Source organism: Equus caballus, chromosome 8 (genome assembly GCF_041296265.1).
Source record: "Equus caballus isolate H_3958 breed thoroughbred chromosome 8, TB-T2T, whole genome shotgun sequence".
Classification (NCBI taxonomy): Eukaryota; Metazoa; Chordata; class Mammalia; order Perissodactyla; family Equidae; genus Equus; species Equus caballus.
In genome coordinates this window covers 65,353,188-65,376,872 of record NC_091691.1, presented here as the reverse complement: position 1 = coordinate 65,376,872, position 23,685 = coordinate 65,353,188, and the positions used below count along the sequence as shown (strand labels likewise).

Below are 23,685 nucleotides of genomic sequence, written 5' to 3'. Positions count from 1 at the left end.
ACAGCTTTTCAGTCCCTTTTTTCAGAGACCTTTCATGTTGGGGAACCAGAATACTTCCATGTGCCACTGTGCCGAGCCCCACGCTCTATGAGGACAGAAGCTCCTTTGTTTGGGACCTTAACCTATGTATCTCTTCTTCTGGCTATTGATTTGTATCCTTTAAAATTCTTTGTAATAAATTGGTAATCTAGTGAGTAAACAGGTTTTCCTGAGTTTTGTGAGCCATTGTAGCAAATTAATTGAACCGAAGGAGGGAGTCCTTGGAACCTCCAGTTTGTAGTCAGTTGGTCAGATGCACAGGTAACTGGCATCTGAAGTTGGGAGGGGGGACAGTCTTGTAGGACTGAACTCTTAACCTGTGGAATCTGATGCTATCTCTGGCTAGTGTCAGAATTGAGTTGAATTCTGGGATGCCCAGCTGGTGTTCCAAGAATTGCTTGTTGGAGGTTTGGGCAACCTCCCCCCATCCCATGTTGGGCAATTGGAAGCAGGAATCCTTTGCAGTGAAGTGGGATTTGCTAGAACGCCCTCACTCCTGGAGATGTGGTTTTTAAAGAGAAAAGAAAAAAGGGCAGGGGATGAAGAACCTTTGATCCCCAGATGGCTACCTAGTCACCTGTGACATGAAACTGCAGCTGCTCTGGGATCAGTTACTAAAGGTAAAAGTGGCCAGTGGAATTTAGTAATGGTAGTATACCCAATTCCTGAGGAGTTGGCTCATTGCATATATAAGGAAATACAAAATAACAAGAAGCATGCTAAATATACAATTCCCTGGTTATTGTTATCTGTAATAAGCAAATGAAAGTAAAAGAAAGTGCTAGGTCAGGCCTTGTTGCTGAACCAAGCTCAGATTTGGGTTGATCTGAGCTTCAGCCATTAGTCTCAAAGTCACTTAGAGAGGGAAAACTTATTCAAGGGCAACAGAAAGTACCTTTAAGACCTCTAGTCACCAAGAAGGTAGTTAATGTAGGGGGAGGGGAAAAAACCCAGAAATGACTAAAAGCAGGGGATAGTATGAAGGAACTGGCTCATTTTGTGGATCGGTATCATCAACTTCCTAAAGAACCTTTAATAAAATGGATTATGAGTGTAACCAATTTGGGGGCTGTGTCTTTGGTTTTGAATGCTGCAGAGTGGAAGAGCATGTTTGGATTGATGCAGGACCCACAGCTCACTATTGAACAATCACAGAGGGCTATATGTGATCCAGACACAAATGAAGTTATTCCCAAGGGAACAGCCAGCCTGATGGACTGGATAGAAGCCTCTGTAAAGGGTGTTTATCCTAAGAAAGGAGACTGCCCAACTATAAATGCCAGATGGAACACCCCAGATAAAGCAGCTGACGTGATTCATATGCAAGCCATGGGGGACTGGCTTTGTGATGACCAGGATAGTCACCTGCTGAATATGCCTGTTACCCAGGTTATGGTAAATGCCATGATTAAAGGGATAGATAGTGTCAGAATTGAATTGAATTCTTGGACACCCGGTTAGTGTTCCAAAAATTGCTTGTTGGAGGGGTGGGGAACTCTCCCCCCATGTTGGAAATTGGGAGCAGGAACCCTTTGCAAGTAGCATGTTGTGTAATCTCCACATATTTGTGAATTTTTCCATTTTCTTCTTGTAATTGATTTCTGGTTTCATACCATTGTGGTCAGAAAAGGTGCTTGACATGATTTCAGTCTTCTTAAATGTATTAAGACTTGTTTTGTGGCCTAGCATATTGTGGAGAATGTTCCATGTGCACTTGAGAAGAATGTTTTCTGTTGGTTTTGGATGAAATGTTCTATATTTGTCTATTAAAGTCAATCTGGTCTAACATGCCATTTGAAGCCAATGTTTCCTTATTGATTTTCTCTCTGGATGATCTATCCATGGATGAAAGTGGGATACTGAAGTCCCCTAATATTATTGCAGTGCTGTCTATTTCTCCCTCTTAGTCTGTTAATTTTTCTTCTATATATTTAGCTCCTCCTATGTTGGGTGCATAAATATTTATAAATATTATATCCTCTTCTTGGATTGACCTTTTTGTCATTATAATAGTGACTTTCTTTGTCCCTTATTTTATAGTCTTTGTCGTAAAGTCTATTTTGTCTGATATAAGCATAGTTACCCCAGCTTTTTTTTAATTTCTTATGCACAAAATATCTTTTTCCATCCTTTCACTTTCAGTGTATGTGTGCCCTTACACCTAAAGTGAGTCCCTTGTAGGCAGCATATCAGTGGGTCTTGTTTTTTTATCTATTCAGTCACTCTTTGTTTTTTGATTGGAGAATTCAGTCCATTTACATTTAAAGCAATTTTTGATAGGTATGGACTTATTGCCATTTTGGTAATTGATTTCTGGCTGCTTTGTAATTCCTTTATTCCTTTCTTCTCTTTCTCTCTTTGTGATTTGATGATTTTTTATAGTGTTATGCTTGGATTCCTTTCTCTTTCTCTTTTGTGTATCTACTATAGGTTTTTGATTTGTGGCTACTATGATGCTTACATAAAACAACATATTTATAACAATCTGTTTTAACTTTATAACAACTTAAGTTCAAATGCATTCTAAAGCTCTACATTTTTGCTCTCCTCCCATGTTTTATGTTTTTGATGTCACAGTTTACATCTTTTTAACTTGTATATCCATTAACAAATTATTGTAGTTACAGTTATTTTTACTACTTTGTCTTTTAACCTACATACTATATTTATAAGTGATTAACCCACCACCATTGCAACATTATATTATTCTGAATTTAACTATATATTTACCTTTGCCAGTGAGATTTATACTTTCATATATTTTCCCATTACTAATTAGAGCCTTTTCATTTCAGCTTAAAGAAGTCCTTTTACCATTTCTTGTAAGGCTGGTTGAGTGGTGATGAACTCCTTCAGCTTTTTCTCTTCTGGAAATCTTTTTCTCTCTCCTTCAATTCTGAAGGACAGCTTGGCTGGGTGGAGTGTTCTTGGTTGGCAGGTTTTTTTGTTTCAGCACTTTGAGTATATTATACCACTTCCTTCTGGCCTGCAAAGTTTCTGCTGAAAAATCTGCTGTTGGTCTTATTGGGGTTCCCTTGTATGTAACAAGTTGTTTTGCTCTTGCTACTTTTAAGATTTTCTCTTTGTCTTTTACTTATGACAGTTTAATTATAATGTGCTTTGGTGTGGGTTTATGGGCGTCCTGGGTCTTGATGTCACTTTTCATCCGCAGCTTAGGAAAGTTTTTACCCAGTTTTTCTTCAAATAAGCTTTCTGCTCCTTTCTCTCTCTCTTCTTTTGGGACCCCTATAATGTGAATATGAGTCTGGTTGATGTTGTCCCTTAAGGCCCTTAAGCTGTCTTCACTCTTTTTTTGTTTGTTTTGAAAAAGATCAGCCCTGAGCTAACTACTGCCAATCTTCCTCTTTTTGCTGAGGAAGACTGGCCCTGAGCTAACATCCATGCCCATCTTCCTCTGTTTTATATGTGGGAAGCCTACCACAGCATGGCTTTTGCCAAGAGGTGCCATGTCTGCAACCCGGATCCAAACTGGCAAACACTGGGCTGCTGAGAAGCGGAATGTGCGAACTTAACCGCTGTACCACCAGGCCAGCCCCAAGCTCTCTTCACTCTTTTTCACTCTTTCACTTTTTGTTTCTGTGACTGGATGAGTTCAACTGCCCTGTCTTTGAGTTTGCTCTTCCTTTCTTCTACTTCATCTAATCTGTTGTTGAACCCCTCTATCGAATTTTTCAGTTTAGTTATTGTATTCTTTAACTCTGTGATTTCCATTTGGTACTTTCTTATATTTTCTCTCTCTTTACTGAGATTCTCTCTTTGTTCATGCATTGTTCACCTGACCTCAATGAGCATCTTTATGACCACTATTTTGAGGGTTTTTTCCCAGGTGAATCACTTATCTCTGTTTCATTAAGTTCTTTTCCTGGGGTTTTATCTTGTTCTTTCATTTCAAGTATTCCTTGGTTCTTCATTTTTCTTGACTCTCTGTGTTAGTTTCTATGCATTAGATAAAATAGCCACCTCTCCTAGTTTTGAAGGATTGGCCTCATGTGGGAGATAAAACTTAACATTCAACCCTGCCTCTGGTTGTCTCTCAAACCTTTGTTATTTTCCAAGCATCCTCCTTTTGTTTTAGTAGCCCCCAGTAGTTGAGGGTGTGCCAAGACCTGTCAGTGTTCCAAAGGGAAGGATCTCAGTCTGCATCTGGATTCAGGCTGATCAGAAGCCAGAACCTTAGGCAGCTTTTAAAGTATGCAAATATACCTCTTTCAGAGGAAGACCGAGAGATGGACGTTTCTGTCTGCTCCATCTGCACTGAGCCCTGTGGTTATATCCAGTTAAGAACTGTTTCTTTGCTGCTATACCGTTGAACCCATGAACACAAGCCCTGCTGGCCACCAAATCCAGGCTATCAAGAGTCGTGTCCTCTGGATGGCAGCCACAAAATCTGGGGCGTCAGACATGTGCACAGCCTTCATTCCTGGAGACGCTGTTGACCTGGAGCAGGGCAGAGGGAGAGCAAAAAGATGCATCCCCTGGCCTGTTTGGTCTCTGGAGAAGATTGCAGTTGGCCCCTAGTTGTGTGTTCAATTAGAAATTAGAAGCCTCGCCCTCAGCCACAGCTTTTAAGATCTACAAATAGACCTCTTTCAAGGAAAGACTGGGTGTTTCAGTCTGCTGCCTCTTCGCAGTGTCCTGGGGGAATACCTGTTACTCTGTTACAGTCCTGTGGGATCTGGGAAGATAAGCCCCAGTGGCCATAGCCAGGCAGTCAAGTATTATGTCCCCTGGACAACAGCCTCAGAAGCAGAGGTGCTACTACATATGTGCACAACCTTCTTTCCAGGAGATACCAGCGACCTGGAGCAAGGCAGAGGAAAAGCACAAAGATGGCACCTACTGGCCTCCTCAGTCTCTGATGAGTATTGCAGTTGGCCTCTAGATGTGAGTTAAATTAGAAGCCTGCCCCTCCAGTTGAAGCTTTTAAGATCTACAAATAGGCTTCTTTCACGTAAGGACTGGGTGTTCAGTTGGCTGCCTTTGCACTGAGCCCTGGGGGGTTAGCCACAGTGATTCCACACAAGCCTGTTAAGACCTGTCTCTTAGTTTGCTGTAGCCTTGTGTGGGTCTCATGGACCTAAGTCCCCACTGGCTTTCAAAGCTAGATGTTGGGGGGCCTTGTCTCAGATGGAAGTCTTAAAATTTAGAGCACCAGATATGGGATCCAAACCCTTCACTTCTCAGGAAGAAGCTGGGAGTTGAGTTCCTTCCCAGTTGTGTGTCACTGCACTGGAGGTGGGGTTTATGGCAAGATTCTGTCTCAGTGTTTCATACTCATTTCAATGTGAATTTTTTCTCATTTGCCTGATTTGCAGGAGTCACTCAGCTAGTTTCTGAATTTCTTTCAGAGGTAATTGTTCCATTTTTAGCTGTAGATTAGGTGCGTCTGTAGGAAGAGGTGAATATAGGAGCCTCCTATGTTGCCATGTTGAACTGGAACTCTCTACTAGAGTTTTGTAGATAGTTATCAGAATCTTCCTGTTTTGGGGGTCTGAAACATGGGAAATACTATCCCCAGTTGCTTTGAGGCATAGCCCTATGTCCTTTCCCAGCCCTGACCTAACACTCAGTTGCTTTGTGATTCTAGAAAAATAACTGTGTGCTCCCTGAGGATGTGAAGAATTTTTACCTAATGACCAATGGCTTCCACATGACATGGAGTGTGAAGTTGGATGGTGAGTGAGCCTCCTTGCTGTAGTAGAACATTTCCCTGGCTAAGAGTTTGGAGGAAACAACTCTGAGGGTCTTTACAACTTTTGGTTCTTTGAATCTTGGTGGTTTTCCTGGATTCTCCTAAAATGCAATGTCCAAAAGCTATGATTATCTCCCAAAGCTAACATATCCCATCATTGCTTCGCCCACCACCCTGTCCAGAGTCTAGCCACTAAACTGGAAGCTCAGTTTACATGCTTCCTATTGGAATGGAGTGGAGGAAAACATTAGGCCTGAGCCACCTCAAACCTACAGCATCTGAGGACTCCACCTCAGAGCAGTCTCCTCAGGGTGAGCTGCAGTGACAGCTTCTGGTGGTCATAAGAGGGTTCCCTCCTTAATTCCCAGCACAGTGAAGACCTCAGAGCTCTGACCCTCAAAAGAGAGCCTTTCCTTCCCTCCCTCACATCTCTTCAGCCTAAGTCACCAACCTTCTCAGTTCGCAGGCTGTCATCTTTAGTATTAAATGTGTCCAGGACAAACACTTCTGCTGCAGATGTGGAAACTCACAACTTGGTACATGTCAGAGATTTAGGTACTTTGTGGACATGAAAGGCAGTGCTGCACATGTAGATGAAGACTCTAGTAAAATTTCATAGGCTAGGAAACCCTGATCTAGCCATTGGAGTCCAGCCCATTCCTGGTACCCAAGAGGCCTTTATTGCCTCCAGACTCCAACCACATCCCCAGATCAACTTTGGTCCTTGAGAAGTACCCTACACCTCCCCACACTGTTGCTAAGAATGCAGTAACTTCATTTGCACAGCAGATCTGCAAGACTGACATCTCCCATTCATTGCCTCTACCTCCTGAGTTCCCTTTTTTTAATGATTCCCCAAGCCTTCCTATTTCTCTCTCACAGCTAACCACAGGCACTCTTTATAGCTTACTGCTAAGCATCCAACACGAACTTTTAGCTTTGAATCATTTCCTCCAATGGCCTAGAAACCATTCTTGTCACCAGCATCAAAACCCTCCTTTGTAGCATGGCCTTTGGAATCTAGAGCAAGAGAGAGAACGGACAGAGACTAGACTGACTGGCAGATTTTTCTCTTGCCCACATCATAGAGACAGGCTAGCCCCTCCACAAACCTTCCTCAAAAAAGAAACATTTTTGTTAAGGTTTTATGAATGAGTCCCTGTTCATTATCATAATACCTTCTCTAATTTAATCCTCCCATCCTCAAGTCTTTTCACCTTTATTACCATTACCATACCCATTCTTTACAAAATAGCTAAAGTTGGTAACAGAAAAGACAGCAGAGGCAGCTTCTGATGTTAACCTTTTTAGCAGTCTTTTCTTCTTAGACACTGCATGGTCTATATACCAGCTATTTTATTGCCTTCAGCCATTCCAGTTTTTTCATCTGTTAGATTTCTAAGACTTTGTATGTCTTACAAGGATTCTGTATAATGGATAAGGAAAATATGCAGTCTGCCTTTTTCTTATTTACACCCTAATCACAGAAGACTAGAACCAGCAAGAAGGCTGCCAAGTTCTCTCCACTGAGTAAGGAAAAATGGCAAGTAGAGGGGAAGGTATTTTCCATCATGAAAGCTTATAACAAGAGGAGTAGAAAAGGTCAATTATATGATCAAAGCTGTTATTCCTTTGGCAAGTAGAACCCTTCATGCAAGCAAAAGAGGGAGCAAAAACATTTTTAAGTCCTTTGCTCAGGATCCTTAGCCTAGATTTCCCAGTTCTTTTGGAATAACCCCCAACACTCGTAGCAAGGGCTCTTCACCTGTGGCTCCAGCTGCTTATTTTGTGTGAAAGATTTGTGCGTTGGATCATGTAGTGCATTGATTGTCTTCATTCCACTTTGCATCAGATTCCTCAGCCCTAGGATCAAACAATAGCTAGGTTTAGGTTACTCAAGCAGAAGCCCTTATGATGACCATGGTAAATAGGCTGTTATTCTATGTAATTCTTCTTTTTAATGTTGCCACAGAGCACGTCATTCCATTGGGCAGCATGGCAATTAACAGCATCTCAAAACTGACTCAACTCAACCAGTCTTCCATGTACTCACTTCCTAATGCACCAACTCTGGCAGACCTGGAGGACGATACACAAGAAGGTACCTAGAGGAACTTCTGCTTTGAGTTAGAAATCAGCCTTCTTGTTTTGCTTTTATAATGTTGAAAACCATGAGAAGACATCACAGTGTTTAGTATGTTCCCCTAAACCCAAAACCTCCCATTCACGGCTTCTCAGGACTGTGAGTGTAAGGTGAAAAACAGCCTACATCAACAAAGGAAATTTTCATGAAGAAAATGCCAGGGTTAGGATCTTTGTTTTGTTTCCAGCACCCACTTCAGTACTTGGAACTTAGTAGGCACTTAATGAATACTTGATAAATGAATAAATGTTATAGGTTAGACTTCGCTCAACATTTCAGTATCAACAGGTTTGAGGGAACACAGCAGTCTGAGTGCAGCTGTCTTCCTTTTCATTCCTATCGCTAGGTTCTTGGCCACTTCTGACTGAAATGGCTTATAAATCAAATGACTACTAAAAGCTGTGAGCGACAGGGTCTAAGTGAGGACTTCTTCAGTCAGAATAGTGTTTGGCTGCATATAACGGAGACCCAATTACAATATCTAAACTAAATAGGAGTTTATATTTTTCATAACAAGAAATCTGGAAGCAGGCTGGTGTAGCTGTTGAGAATGTCGATGATATAAAGTCTCCCTCTGGCTTCCTGGTGCACTAGCCTTTGGGGTATCGTTTTCATTCTCATGGTCAAGGAATACAGGCTGTACCTCTAAGCTTCAAGTCCATGTTCCAGGTAGGAAGAAGAGTGAAAGGCAAAGGGCAAAAAACTGTCCCTTGGCAGAATCTTTACCTTTTTATCAGGAAAAGAATAGTTTTCTCAGAAACCCCTCACAGAATTAAAAGATTACCCATAGCTGCAAGGAAATCTGAGGAGGTGAGTATTTTTAGCTGTGCAGTATTGCCTCCTCAAATAGAATTGGGGTTTAAATAAGAAAGGAAGGGTGAATGAGCATTGAGTAGGCAACTAGCAAGGCTTTCTCCTTCAACTGGACAAGCAGTTGGACAATAGTACTAGAGGATTCCAGGAGCAAACACTGGAAAGTGATGGGTCCTAGGAAGAGCCTGTCCCTCAGAGATGTGTGGAATCCTCAAGGGTGGGGAAAAGGTCACATTTGCTTCATAGTCTAACCCCTAAAAGGCAAAGAAGTTGTTCAATAGTGGACTAAGTCTTCTCTGCCCTTGAGACTGGATGACAGAAAGGATTTCAAGGGACCTCAGCAAAGGACTGAGCTAGGGGTAGATACATACCCATAGGGATAAAAATCACTTGGCCTTCTGACACCTGCTGGGTTCATGCTTTTTAGAATATTCCAACAACTAGACCTAAGCTTCATTAAACCTAAAAATGTTGACTTTTCTCAGGAGACTCAACATTCAGAAATACAATCAGGAAGAAATATCAGAATGCACACCAGAGAAATAAAACTGTTAGAGGACAAAGATAAAACCCTAAATGAAAATGAAAATAAGAACATTTAAGGACATTTAAGACAGCACAGAGACTTCCTATTATAAAAAAGTAAAGATTATCAAACAATTGACTAAATGAATTGAAGAAGATGAAAAGTAAAATTTAAGAAATGTCTATAAGCACAGATAAATAATTTGAAAGGGGGAAATTGTGAGGTAAAAGCTGGAAGGGTAAGAGAAGCAGAATGTAGATCCAGAGAACTTCCATTGGAATTATAGCTTCCCAAGAAAGAGAAAAAGAATAGATGGAAATGCAGTAAATAAACACTAATAAAATTTCTCTCCAGATTTAAAGAGTTCACCTAGACCCAGATTGAATTGATGAGAAAATAGACACCTAGGCATATCCTGATATGGAAGAAAAATTACAAGCTTCTAGGCAAAAATAAGAAGTTATTTGTGAAGAAATAATAATCAGACTGACATCAGACTTGTCACCTGCAACAGTAGAAACTAGAAGACAGTGAAAAAGCATTTACAGATTACTGAGAGAAAAAGAGTGAAAATCAAGAGTCCTGTACACACATCAAACACACCTCTCAAATTAAAAGAATAATATTAAAGGATGCATAAAACTTCAGGAACAAATACTCTAACCAAAAAGTAAGTGAAACTGAATGGAGATCTCAAGATGTGGATTCATGAAGAGGAAGGGAAACAAAGGATTAGTGAACCTCCTGTAAGAGAAAAAGAGAGTGTGTATGTATGTGTGTGTTTAAAATTAAATCTTAATATCTAGGAATGTATTGTGAAAACTTTTACATAAGAAATCTTGGAAAAGGGGACATAGTGCAAGGAAAATTTTTAAATGAACTATACTGTCTCAACTAAACCTAAAAGAGGGTGAGATATATGGGTTAAATTATGTTCCCCCAAAATGCTTATGTTGAAGTCCTAACCCCTAGTACCTCCGAATTTGGAAATAGGGTCACTGTAGATATAATTAATTAGTTAAGAAGAGGTCATACTGGAGTAAGGTGGACCCCTACTCCAATATCACTGGTGTCCTTATAAAAGATGGAAAGAGACAGGTGCACACAAGAGGAATGTCATTTGAGGCAGAGGCGGCACAGGCTAGCATGACTTCTCTGGCAGAGAGGGTAGAGGGTGAAGGTGGTGAATGTGGGTCTAACTGGCCGTGCATGCAACAGCTGGAGGGACCCCACTGCTCTGTCTGAGGAGAGTCACAGTGACTGAGGAGTGGCAAAGGAAAGGGAAGAAGGCAGACAGAAAACTGAAGGAACATGTTTCATGCTCTCTGCCCCGGGATTCTGGCAAGAGGACTGCCCGCAGACCTCTGGGACTCTCCACTCACTCAAGGATTCCCTGCTGGACCATGGGTACACCCAAAGCCCCAAGTGCTAAGCACACACCTTCCCACATTCTACCTTCACCCTTTTTAAAAATTTCTCTCTGTCTGCTTTTTATTCGTGTGCCTGTGTGCACTCCCAAACTTAGTGGTGACTCAGCTCTGGTAAGAGAAACCAAAAACTAGTGCTATAGCACCACCTTCGGGAAAACAAAAAATGCTACTAATTACCAATTTGTTGAACTGTTAGAATCAAAGTAAACAAAGCTTTACTTACATAAGAAAGGTGTCTGCTACCTCAAATTCCTCGGCAGAGGCACTTTTCAGTAAACACTGAAAAAATCACAGTAATACAGTGTCACAGGAAGAAAATGACAGTTTTCCAGCTGAACCCAAAGGTATGAAATATTACAATCTGCCTGATAAAGAATTCAAAATAGCTGTTATGAAGAAATTCAACAAGCTGCAAGAAAACTCAGAAAGAGAATACATTGATCTCAGGAGTAAGATTAATGAACAGAAGGAGTACTCTTAAAAAGAACCAAACAAATTCTGGAGCTGAAGAACTCAATAAATGAGATGAAGAATGCATTAGAAAGCATCAGAAATAGAGCAAATCAGATGGAAGAGAGAATAAGAAGCTCAAGGATAGGAATATAGAAGTGTTTCAGGTAGAAGAGCAGAGAGAACTAAGATTTAAGAAATGTGAAGAAACCCTATGAGAACTTTCAGACTTCATTAGAAGAGCTAATGTACAATTAATGGGATACACAGAAGAAGAGAAGGGGAAGGGAACAGAGAGTATACTTAAAGTAGTAGCTGAAAACTTCCCAAACCTGGGGAAGGAACTGGATATACAAGTCCATGAAACTAACAGAATACATTATCTCAGTGCAAAAAGACCTTCTCCAAGACACATTATATTAAAACTCTCAAAAGTCAATGATAAAGAATTTTCAAGGCAGCTAAGGAAAAAAAGACAGTAACCTACAAAGGAACCCCCATTATGTTATCAGCAGAAACTGTATAGGCCAGGAGAGAATGGAATGACATATTCAAAGTATTGAAAGATAAAAATTGCCAGCCAAGAATACTCTACCTGGCAGTTATCCTTCAGATATGAAGAAGGAATAAAGGCTTTCCCAGATGTACAAATGCTGAGGGAATTCACCACCACTACACATTTTTTATAAGAAATGTTGAAGGGAGCTCTTCAAGCTGAAATGAAAAGATGAAAGTACACAAAACTCTGGCTAAGCTGATAAATAGACAGAATTAGAAAACTCCAACTCTTACTATATTAGACAATTATAGCATAAAGGTTAAACGAAAAGAGCACTAAAAATAACTATAGCTACTACAACTTGGTAATGAAATCACAGCATAAAAAGATAACTTGTGGAATCAAAAATATAAAAGGAGAAGAGTAAAAGGAATGAACTATCTTTACAGGCAAATGAAGATAGATTGCCAGCAGCAGAATAAGGACCATTGTATCTGTAAGATGTTTTATGTAAACCTCATGGTAACCACAAAGCAAAAATCTAGAGCAGAGGCATGAAACATATAAAAAGGTGACACTGATCAAATCATCATAGGAAACCACCAATTTGCAAAGGTAGACAGAAACAGAAGGAAAAAGAAACAATGGAGAGATAAAATAACCAGAAGGCAAAAGATAAAATGGCAGTAGTAAATTCTTATGTATCAGTAATCTCCCTAAATATAAATGGATTGAACTCACCAATCAAAAGGCATAGAATGGCTGGATGGATTAAAAAAACAAGACTCAACTATGAGCTGCCTACAGGATATTCATTTCAGCTCTAAAGACACAAGCTCAAAGTGAAAGGATGAAAGACAATGTTATAAGCACATGCAAACCAAAAGAATGTGGGCATGACCAAACTTATATCAGACCTAATAGATGTCAAGCCAAAAAGGGTAGCAAGAGACAAGGTCATTATATAATGATAAAGAGGTCAATACATCAAGAAGATATAACAATTTTAAATATACATGCTCCCAACACCAAGCACCAAAATACATTAAGCAGATACTACTATATCTTAAGGGAGAAATAGACAATACAATAATAGTAAGGGTCTTCAGTACCCCACTATTGGTAATGGATAGATTGGCCACACAGAAAATCAACAAGGATACATCAGAATTGAACACATGTTAGAACAAATGGACTAAACAGACATATACAGAATGTTTCATCCAACAGCAGCAGAATACACGTTCTTCTCAAGTGCACATGGAACATTCTCCAGGAAAGATCATGTGATAGGACATGAAACAAATCTTAGCAAATTTGAGAAGATCAAAATTATATCAACTATCTTTTCTGACCAGAATAGTATGAAACTAGAAATCAAGAACAAGAGGAAAGTGAGAAGATCTACAAATATGTAGAAACTAAACAACACACTTCTACACAGTCAATGGGTCAAAAAAGAAATCAAAAGGGAAATGAAAAATTATCTTGCAACAAACGAAAATGGAAATAGAACATCTTAAATATAGTGGGATGCAGCAAAAGCAGTTCTGAGAGGAAAGTTTATAGCAATCAACGTGTATATTAAGAAATTAGAAAGATCTCAAATAACCTAACTTTACACCTCAGGGAACTAGAAAAAGAACAAATTAAGCCCAAAGTTAGCAGAAAGAAGGAAATAATAGAGATCAGAATGGAAATAAATGAAATAGAGACCAGAGAAATAATAGAAAGGATCATCAAAACTAAGAGGTGGTTCTTCAAAAAGATAAACAAAACATACAAAATAACAAAGATAAGGATAATGGCATATTTCTCGGAAATAATTTAAGAGCATTAAAATACTCAAAAAAAATTATCAACCTAGAATTCTATATCCAGTGAAAATACCTTTCAAAAACAAAGGCCTTTTTGAAAAGCAATTTGGCAACATCCATTCAAATGCCGAGAATCTATCCATGTAATGAAAGCAGCAGAACATAAGGACATGGATATTGTAGCATTCATAGCAGAATAATGACAGGTGAATGCCTGTCAGTAGGGGGCTGGCAGAATAAATTAGGATATATCCACTCTCACAGACTATCAGGCAGCCATTAAAAAGAATGAATTAGAGTTACACCAAATGTCTTAGAAGGCTTTCTACATAGTGTTATTGCATAGAAAGCAAGATTCACATTATGTGTGTGATATTCCATATTTATAAAATAAACAATCTTGAAGACAAAATTTAAATGTATACCTATCTGTCTAAGACCACATGAGATCAAGAAGAAAATGAAATAATAACCTCCAGGGGAGGGGAAACCATGTTAAAAAAAAAAAAAGAAAAAGAAAAACGTTTTTAATTAGAAATTTAAATATTTATGCATTTATATAAAATTTATGTATATGTATGTATCTGTATAAATAAACCAAAAATATTATTTTTATGTACTTTGTTTTATCCAGTCCCTCCTAGGTTTGTAAACTCTGTCCACTCCAGTCAGTAATACTGATGTTTATTGCATCATAGCTGTAATGAAATAAGCAGGAGAGAAAGTTTCTGATGCTTGCATTTCTAAGAATTTATCTTTTTTCTGTTACTCCATATTTGGTTTCTTAGTAGGTGTTTCTGAGCTAGACTTAGCATTAATTATAATTAATAATAACAGTATAATTAGATATTGTAAATATACATTTTAGACAGAGGAAAAGGGATTCTAATGAAAAGATCATAAAGTGTTATAAATGGAGGGAAAGCAGTTATCTGGGAAAAAGAAAAAACGTATGTCCACCTCATGCCACTCAGATCACTCTGCCTTTATGTAGTCCCACTCCCAAGAAGTTCAGTTTGTTTCCTCCTGCCACATTCCCCCAGATTCCGTGCCAGTCTCTTGGTCAGGGGGAACCCAGACAGAAGGCCTAGACCACGGATACCATCCAGGGCATTTAGAGTACTGAATTTGTTTGGCCCACATTTGAACACCGTAGTTAAGAATATGTCTGAGATAATGCTTTTTCCTCCTGCTTTTTCATTCTAGCAAAGCTGGATAAATAAGTACGTTTGACTTGAGTGTGTTTGAATATTACCGTTAACTTCTGGGTTTACAGGCAGTGAGAACCAGCCAGAGAAGCCTCACTTTGATTCTCGCAGTGTGATATTTGAGCTGGATCCTTGCAATGGGAATGGGAAGGTTTGCCTTGTCTACAAAAGAGGGAAACCAGGTAAGAATCGTTGACAAGCATGGTCCTATAGTTTGGGTATGGCCTTGACTGACCTTGCTCTCCAGCCATCACACAAAAGGCACACTCCTCTCTGGCTTCCTGAGATACCATTAGGTCTTTCGTAGGTGCCAAAACCCAGAGATCCCCTTTGGTCCGCTGAGCATCCACCTCTAGGCCAATTACTACTCTTTTTAAGCTATCGTCATTTGTGAGTTACTGCAAAATAATGAGATTGGAGTAATAAGTGAATAAAAACTAAAATAAGTATAATTAGTCTATTTATAGACTCCTCAGTAGGCTCATGAATTAGAAAAGCAACCAGGAAAAACATTATGTTTCTTCTGTACTTCTATATATAGGCCAGTTCACAGCAATAAAAACTTGACTTACTAGACTTCAATCTAAGACCCCAGATGGGAAATCAAGAGAAAAAGGCTCTGACTCCTTGAGCAGCAGGCACCACCTGGTGCACCAACAGCAGTTCAGGCCTTTGCCTAGGAGCTATGGAACTACAGAGCTGGACAAGGCCCAGCCCCCTTCAAGTAGCTCTGTGCCTGGTAGGGGTGAAAAGATACACCAAGATTTACATCTAAGAAAAGGAGAGATCATCTTTGTGAAGGAACCTTTGAGCTACATCTTGGTTTATGGGTGGGAATTAAATATAGGAGGGTGGTTGGTGGATTAAAATGGACACCCAAGCAAAGATGCCATGGGAAAGTGCAACTGATTTGGGGGAGTGACAAATTCCAATTCATTGGGCCACGTAGTTCATCTTGTGGATGAGGAGGAAATGAAGCCATTAGGCCAGTTGTTCCCCTTCATGCAGAGCTTTGAAAGGGTTTAGACATAACCTGGAAGACAGTGGGGAGTCAAGGGTGTTTAGCAGAAGAATGGCAGGATTGAATTGGAAATGTGTGTGACCACAGCAGTTTTGGAAGAGGAAGAGACTGGAGGATGGAGGTCACTTAGGAAGATGTACAGCCATTAGACAGGAGATAAACTAGGGGAGGCCTCCAGTAGTAAGAAGGGAAGGTCGGAAGCAAGTCTAAAGCAGGAGTTGGTACAACAGCGCCTGCTTCAGCTCCAGCAGGACGTCACACAACAGCACAGGCAGGACTCTGGGAGAGGGAGTTGGTCTGGGCTTCTCCACCATGGTTTCTTACAGCACTTCTAATTCCTGACAGAAACCCTTTCAGAAAACCAGAGCCATTCAGAGTATCTCTTCCTTAGGAAAGCTGACACCAGGATATGTACCTCTGGGGGAGGGAGAGTGCTGATGCCGAATAGCAAAGGAGAGCTGCTTAGATGGCCTGAATGCGCTGATGGCCAGAGCCCAGCAGGTAGATCAATTGATTGATTGATCAGGAGTTTGTAAAAGAATACCGAAGAAATCAGTAACAGTGGCCACTGGAGAATGGGACTGGGAGGTGGGAAGGGAAAAAAAGGAACTTATATTTTACATCCTCTCTACTATTGGAATTTTTTTGCCGTGAGTAAGGGTCAATAAAGGGAACAAAGCGTTAAGCCATCCCTTCATTTATTCCCTTTGTCTGCTATTTCAGCATTAGCACAGGACACTGAGATCTGGTTCCTGGACAGAGCGTTATACTGGCATTTTCTCACAGATACCTTTACTGCCTATTACCGTCTGCTCATCACCCACCTGGGCCTGCCCCAGTGGCAGTATGCCTTCACCAGCTATGGCATTAGCCCACAGGCCAAGGTAAGCAAGAAACACCTATCATCTCAAACTGGAACTTACCAGAATCTTCTGAGGAAATGCTTGAATTTCAGATTTCCAGCTTCTCCATCTGATTTATGAATTTTTGGGTGGAGTCCAGGAACCTGCATTTTCGATAAGCAAAGCAGGTGATTCCATCGTAGGTTGTCAGCCTCACTTTATACTGATCTAGTTAAGTGGTTCCCAAACTTGGCTGATACTCAGAATCACCTGGGTGTTGTATTTCTAATTAAATAGTATTGGAGGCTCAGTTTTGCTTGTTGGTTTTGGATAGGCAGTACATGCACACCGGAAGAGTAAAAGTCTCTCATTCCTGTTCTCCAGCCTCCCAGGGTACTTCCCCACAGGCAGCCACTGTTTGAGTTTCTTGTGTGCCCCTCCCAAGGTACTCTATTGCACATAAAGCATATGTGCATTCAGTTTGGGGGTCCTTTTTCTAAATCACAAGTGCAGTATACTATTCACATTGTTCTGCACCTTCTTTTCACTTAACACTCCATCTTGGATCTCATTCCCTATCAGTACATATAGAGCTGTCCTTTTTAATTATGCAGAGTATTCCTTTGTATGGATGTGCCCCATTTATATGACAGATCTGGGCACCATTTCCAAACATACAGATGTCAGGTAATGCTGATATACTGCCTGGTTTGAGAACACCACGTGTGTCTGGAAGAACTTGTGATTAGGCAACAGTAAATTAGGGACTCAGCTCCATGTATATATTCATCTAGTGGGCTTCACTTTCCTCAAATGTTGCATAATAACATCCAGTCAACATTGTGGAGTGGTTATAATCAATGAAAAGTCAATAAATGTGATGCCCCTTGTCCTCAACTGCCTAGAAAGGGAAGAGGGCAGCAATGCAGGCAGATTCCCTGAGCAGAGGCCTGGATGGGCCTCGGTTGTGCACCTTCCCTATGGGAAAGGCTCTGCCAAATCCACCTGATAGGCAGTGGCTGGTCTGAGTGCAGAACAATTAGAAAGACACTGGCCCCTGATGATTTGGGATCTAGCATCCCAGGCTCAGGGCTCACTAGATCAGAAGGAAGGAAGTTTACTCAGATTCTTAGTTCTTATGCTGCATTTATTTTAAAAGTTATGAGACTTCATAAAGCAATGTATGTGTCATCACTTTCATGTAAAGGAAGTGCTAATAGATTTTCAAGGCAGTTTTTGCTCTTGGCTCTTTTGACTCTTTGGCTGTTTAACTAAAGAGCATAAACAATGGCATTTCTCCTCTGAATTGTGACCTTCTCTCCCAATTGTGCCTTACAGCAATGGTTCAGCATGTATAAACCCATCACCTATAACACAAACCTGCTCACAGAAGAGGCCGACTCCTTTGTGAACAAGCTGGATCCCAGCAAAGTGTTCAAGAGCAAGAACAAGACTTTAATCCCCAAAAAGAAAGGGCCTGTTCAGCCTGCAGGCAGCCAGAAAGGGCCCTCAGGTCCTCCCTCCACCCCTAAATCCTCTTCTGGCTCTGGAAACCCTGTCCGGAAATGAGCACTCCCACCTCCAACTCCACTAGCCCCACAGCGATGATTTCCATGCACAGATGCCCCCTGGGTGCCCAAGAGTCAGGTTCTCTTCCCATCTGAGTGACCAAAATCCTAGGCCTTTTACTCCCATTGGCATTAGCCAGGAGTTTGAAGGGCGTACTCAGGTCCCCCAAGAGTCCTTCCCTCATGGCCCTCACAGCACGTTGTACCACCCCTGCCTCCAGAAGCTGTGGAGAATTTAAGATGTTAAGTGGCTAAAGAGATCTGTTAAGAGCTTTCTTCTCTTTCCACCCCCTACCCCTCAGCAGTGTTTAGAGAAGTCCCCCAAGGAAACCACTGGTTTTGACCCATGAGGTATTAGAACTGTGCTGTTCAGTTGGTAGCCACTAGCCACATGTGACTATTTAAACTATGTTAAAAATTCAGTTCCTCAGGTGCATTAGCCACATTGCAAGTATTCATGTAATTAGTGGATTCTGTATTAGCACAGAGATAGTGGAACAATTCTCTCATCATAGAAAGTTCTATTGGGCCACACTGATTTAGAACATTTTCACACTGCTCTTCCTCAGATCAGTTAATTTTTGTTAGAGAATGTTGATACCTTAATTTTATGGGTCATCATGTTCCATGAGAACTCTTGAAGATACATTTCTATGTTCTTTATATCTTTCACCTCAAACAGTTCTCACTGCTCATTTCTTCTTCACTTTCCTGTAAAGCTTCTCATCTTAGTTTCCTATAAAGTTTCTTATTTTTTGTTTTGTGATGTGATGTTTACACATTTGCCAAAATTATGTTTTGTTTTTTTTTTAAGAAGAGGTGATTCTGCTATACTTTATTTAAAAACAAAAACAAACTCCCAAGCATTGCTTTACAGGACTCTTCGTAAAGAGTTTTGATGAAACCAGTCAGTCACTTTCCACCTGCTCTGCCTACTGTTCAACAGTTCATGGAGAGGCAGAAAGGGATAGAGAGGGACCAAGATGTCAAGGATAATAGCTGAAGTTTAGTCTTCCAGAAGTATTTTTCTGCCAGAACTGATCAAATCAAAAGGAGAACCAGCAGCACCAGATAAGAGATTCCAACATTTGGCTGTTTTCTCCAAGACAAGACAAGTCAAGGTTAGAAGGGGATTGAGAACTCATGCCATCTTCCACTGTGGCAGATACCCGTCCTCTAATACTTGTGGAGCCCCTTGGTCTAGTTATTCCAGTACTGAAGTAGCAGAGGAGCCACAAGAGCAATGGTACCTTTCAAATCAGTGGGAGTCTTCAAAGGGCTATAGAAGGAAAGGGGTTCTGATAAGGAAAGCCTTTGGACCTGCCTCAGGAGCAGCAGAGCAGTGAAGAAACAGGCCGACTAGCTAATATGGAGGACTCACTGCAAAATGAAGATGTGGGGCCTCTTGTTCAGAAATCAGGAAGTAGTTCCATTAAAGGTACTAAAATACTTTTTTCCTTTCTTCCATGGTCTCTCTCACAACTTATGGTTGTTTTTATTTGCTGCTTAATGCTGTTCTAAATTTTAAAAAATTAAATTTTGGATTATAAGCATTAATTTTATCATTGATTTTTATATTGTACAATTCTAGTTTTAAATGCAACACTAACAACATTTAACTCATATGTAGAATCACCAAAATTATAATTTACGTTTCATAGCTTATGTATACATATTGTATGCATGTGTATCTCATTCTTACCAGAACAATGGAAACACTGTACAAAACTAGCTCAACTGTTATTTCACTTCTTGATAAGTAGACATTTTATCAGCACTTCCAACTTACTGATGAGTAAGGAAGGAGTGAAAGAAAAACTATGAGCTGCCCTATGTTTTCCTTTTCTTCTGTGGCATCATTTTCAGCATAAGTTGTTGGCTAATACAGGAAAGTAACATGAGTAATAAAGGACATGTTGGGGTGCTGTGGTCATTCATGCTTCTTAGAATGCCATTACCTTCTTTTTGCATTCTAATCAAGTCTGGTTCAAATGGAAAGCATGGCCTCTTGGGGCTCTCAGTGCCCCCATTTACTCAGTTGTTGATATAACATGCTTACCTTACACTTATGTTGAATCTCTCTGAACTCTCACACATCATGATCCACTGGAATTCTGTGCTCACGGGCATCACGGAGGCTATAAGTGAATGGGGCCGTAAAGAACAGTGGACACCCATGTTGCACATAATCGCCTCTGCTCATATGTATGCTTTGTCTCATCAGACTTCACTTACAAAACACAATGCAGAGATAAAATTAAGAATTTCAAGACAGTGACAAGAGAAGATTAAACCAAGTGTGAGGCCCTTCTGAGTGTGGGGCCCTGTGTGATTGTACAGGTCACATGCCCATGAAGCTGGCCCTGGTGAAGGAGGAAGAGAGCACTTCTGGTGAAAGACTTCAGACAATCTGTAGGTTGAGTGGGTTATATGGCAAAAAAACTCCCCCATGAGATTTGTGTTTTGAAACTAAAGCAATTAAAATAGCAGTCAGCCCTACTGTAAATCAACCGCCCAAGAAAAAGACACTATGCTGGACTCGCAGAAAGAATAAATGGCGAAATGCCTTATGATGAATTGATGTAGTGAAGATTGTGCATGAAGTGCCACATCATCATGCTGCTTGAGTCCTAAAGCAGGAAGTACCCTGAGCCAAGGATAGGAATGACAAGGGGCAGCTTGCACGTGATAATCCACAGAATCTAGCCCTTAAAGCTGTGCTCTCCAAATGCAAACATGCATCAATGTCACTGGAGTTGTGTGTAGAAAGTAAGATAACCAGATCCCACTCCAGACCTACTAAATCAAAATTGCAAGGAAAGATTCCAGGCATCAGGTCTTTTAATCAGCTGCAATGGTGACAAGAATACTTACCAAGTTTGAAACTTTCTGCTTAATGGGTCTGGGTGATTTTGCTTTCATTGCATGGAGAACTCAAAATGTTTTAGTCCAGTAAAGCATGTGCAATGATGAAAGAGGGCTCAAGGGACCGTTTTAGTTTCTGTGTGAATGCATGTAATTTTTAAACAACTTTTTATTATGGAGAATTTTAAACATTTGTAAAGATAGAATAGTATAATGAATCCTCATGTATCCATCATCTAGTTTCAGCAATTCTCAACTCATGACGAATCGTGTCTTATCTATATACCTGTTCTTTACCTCTCCAATTTTAATTTTTTAAGTAATTTTATCTATGGTTTTAAGTTATACTTTTCATTACATTTTAGCAATTGTTCTAAGGATTATAAAATATATTCTTTTTTCTATTCAGTACGAGAGCCACTCATAGGGTCCCTCGTAGCCATATTTGTGTAGCGTAACTCTGGCCCTTGGTTACAAGTGAGTGGACACTGGGTGGGTATCAATCCAAATTGGCTGCACTTTTATCCTTGGGATCTTGTGATGAATTTCCCTCTTTGGCTTAGCCAACCCAGAGTGGATTCTGTTTTTTCTGCCAACTACTCGCTATTTAACACACAACCCCATTATGAGGTTATTGTGAATATTAAATGATTGATTAAATGTCTGTTTTTCTTTGTTCCTTTATAATGTGAATCCAGCCTTTCTTTCCAGCCATTAACTTTGTACATGAGCCACTCTTTCCTTCCAAAGCACCACTGTGGTTCTCTTCCTGTCCCTTTACACCTACAGCTTCCTACCTGCCAGTGCTGGCCAGCTGTCCCTTCTCCACCCTGGTGCAGTTTCAGTCCACCCCTGCCTGAGAGCTCTCTGTGAAGCCCTAAGTCCACAAGGAGAGCCCTCTCTTTGGGGTGGAGTGCTTCACACCAGTCCCACTCAATCAACTTCTGGTCATCTTGCCTCGTTTCCTCTGTATCGCCAATGGTTGTTGAGAGGCAGGCTTTGTGTTACTCTGACAAGCCATGCTGCTCAGTGTAGAACCCCATGAACCATTACTAGATTAAACTTAAACTCAATACATAATTTTGTGCTAAATCAAGAGCTGCCTCATACTTAAGTCCAGGATAGACCAATAGGAACAACCAAGCAAAGTACTGAGGAAAAAAGTTGTGAAAAACCTGTTAAATGTTTATGCAAACTGAAAAGGCAGCCACTACTTTATTTGAGAGGCAGGACACCTTAGCTCAGCTCTCAGACCACTTCTGTCGGAAGACCCTACCATAATGAAACATATTGCCAATATTCCAGTATTTTGGCATCCAAACTGTGTCTCCCAGACTGCCTCATGCCACTCACTCACTGTGACTCAGCACTCTTCTCAATGTCCCTGGGTTTGTCGTTTCAGAAACGGGATCTTTGTGATTACACATCTTTGTTTGTTCTCTACAGCACCTAGCACCCAGGCCTTGCTCAGTAGCCACCCTTAGTAAATGTAGCATGCAAAATAAATGCAACCATCTAACTGGATGTTTTCAATATCCAATTAGTCTTACATGGATAAAATGTGTGGAGAGCAGGTCTCCCAGATGCTAAGGGTGAAATGCAGTAGCAAGGACTGTCCAGAGGGTGGCATGGTAAAAACAACGCAGGAACTGAAGGGGTGCTCTGTATAGCTTTATTTTAAGGTAGATTGGCTGTTGTTGGAGATGTATGCTCGGATGTGGTATATGTCACAGGCCATGCACACAAGCCTGGTGTAGACTGCTGAGGAGAGAGCAAATCCAGGCGGGACATGTCAGGAGAGAAGAGTGAGTATTTGATAGCACCGAACATCAATCACATAATTCTTCTTTGAGAATTCCCAAGGCTCAGAACACAATGTAGGCAGGGGGTGGACACAGTTGCTTAGACACTGTTTTTAAGTTCTTGAGGGAGCAAAGGGCAATCCCAAAGTAATTTTATACACAATTAAATTTTACATAAAAAAACTCCTTTATGTAAAATTGATAAACAGCAACAAAGTACATAAGGTATATTCTTTCAGACCTGTAATATCCAATGCATCAGTGACTAACCACAGGTAGCCATTTAAATTTAAAATCAAAATAAAAAATTCTGCTCCTCAGTCTCTCTAGTCACATTTCAAGTGTTCAGTAATCACATGTCTAGTGGCTGCCATAGTGAATAGTGCATGTATAGAACATTTCCATCACCATGGAAAGTTCTATTGGGCAGCCCTGTCTTAGACCATGCATGGCTTGTTTTTACAATTCCCAGGATAATTCTGCTGCAGGGCCCTTTTATACCATGCTATATTCCACGAAGAACAGGGACGTTTACCTGATTTAAGACACTCTTTTCTAAGACTTGGCATCCTTTCCTACTTTATATATTCCTTGTACAATTCCTGTCTCACAGAGAAAGCCAGGGGGGAGTCAGCACACCTTGAAAAAGGAGCTGTCGTCCAGGCTGCAGAGTGGGCTACACAGCTTCTGGGCTTTGCCCCACATTGTAGTCAAAGGCCCCAGGGCAGCTCAGCCTCCAGGCCTCTGCAAGGCCTTCAACGTGGAACGCTGTGAGAAATGGAGGTGGTTTCTGCATCTTAAAGCAGCTCAGCTCTGTGGGCCTGGCCTCCTGAGCTCAGACATAATCACTCAAGAAATGACATTTCAGGCAAGCCCCATGGCCTAGTGGTTAAGTTCAGCAGACTCCACTTCAGCAGCCCGGGTTCAGTCCCCAGGTGTGGACCTACAC

General features: G+C 40.7%; 1 protein-coding gene across 2 annotated transcripts in view; it reads left to right on the top strand.

The window, feature by feature from the left end:
• TPGS2 (tubulin polyglutamylase complex subunit 2) overlaps positions 1–21,621 on the top strand; it is a 57,556-nt gene extending 35,935 nt beyond the window's left edge. Inside the window, exons 3-7 of one of the 2 annotated variants that reach the window (XM_001497580.5) lie at positions 5,648–5,735; positions 7,725–7,853; positions 14,707–14,820; positions 16,383–16,543; positions 17,840–21,621. In XM_001497580.5, coding sequence (XP_001497630.2) covers positions 5,648–5,735; positions 7,725–7,853; positions 14,707–14,820; positions 16,383–16,543; positions 17,840–18,070 — 723 coding nt within the window. In that variant the 3' untranslated portion in view covers positions 18,071–21,621. The remainder of the gene's footprint in view (positions 1–5,647; positions 5,736–7,724; positions 7,854–14,706; positions 14,821–16,382; positions 16,544–17,839) is intronic. The other variant, XM_023648263.2, reaches the window with a different exon arrangement.
• The last annotated feature ends 2,064 nt before the right edge of the window (positions 21,622–23,685 follow it).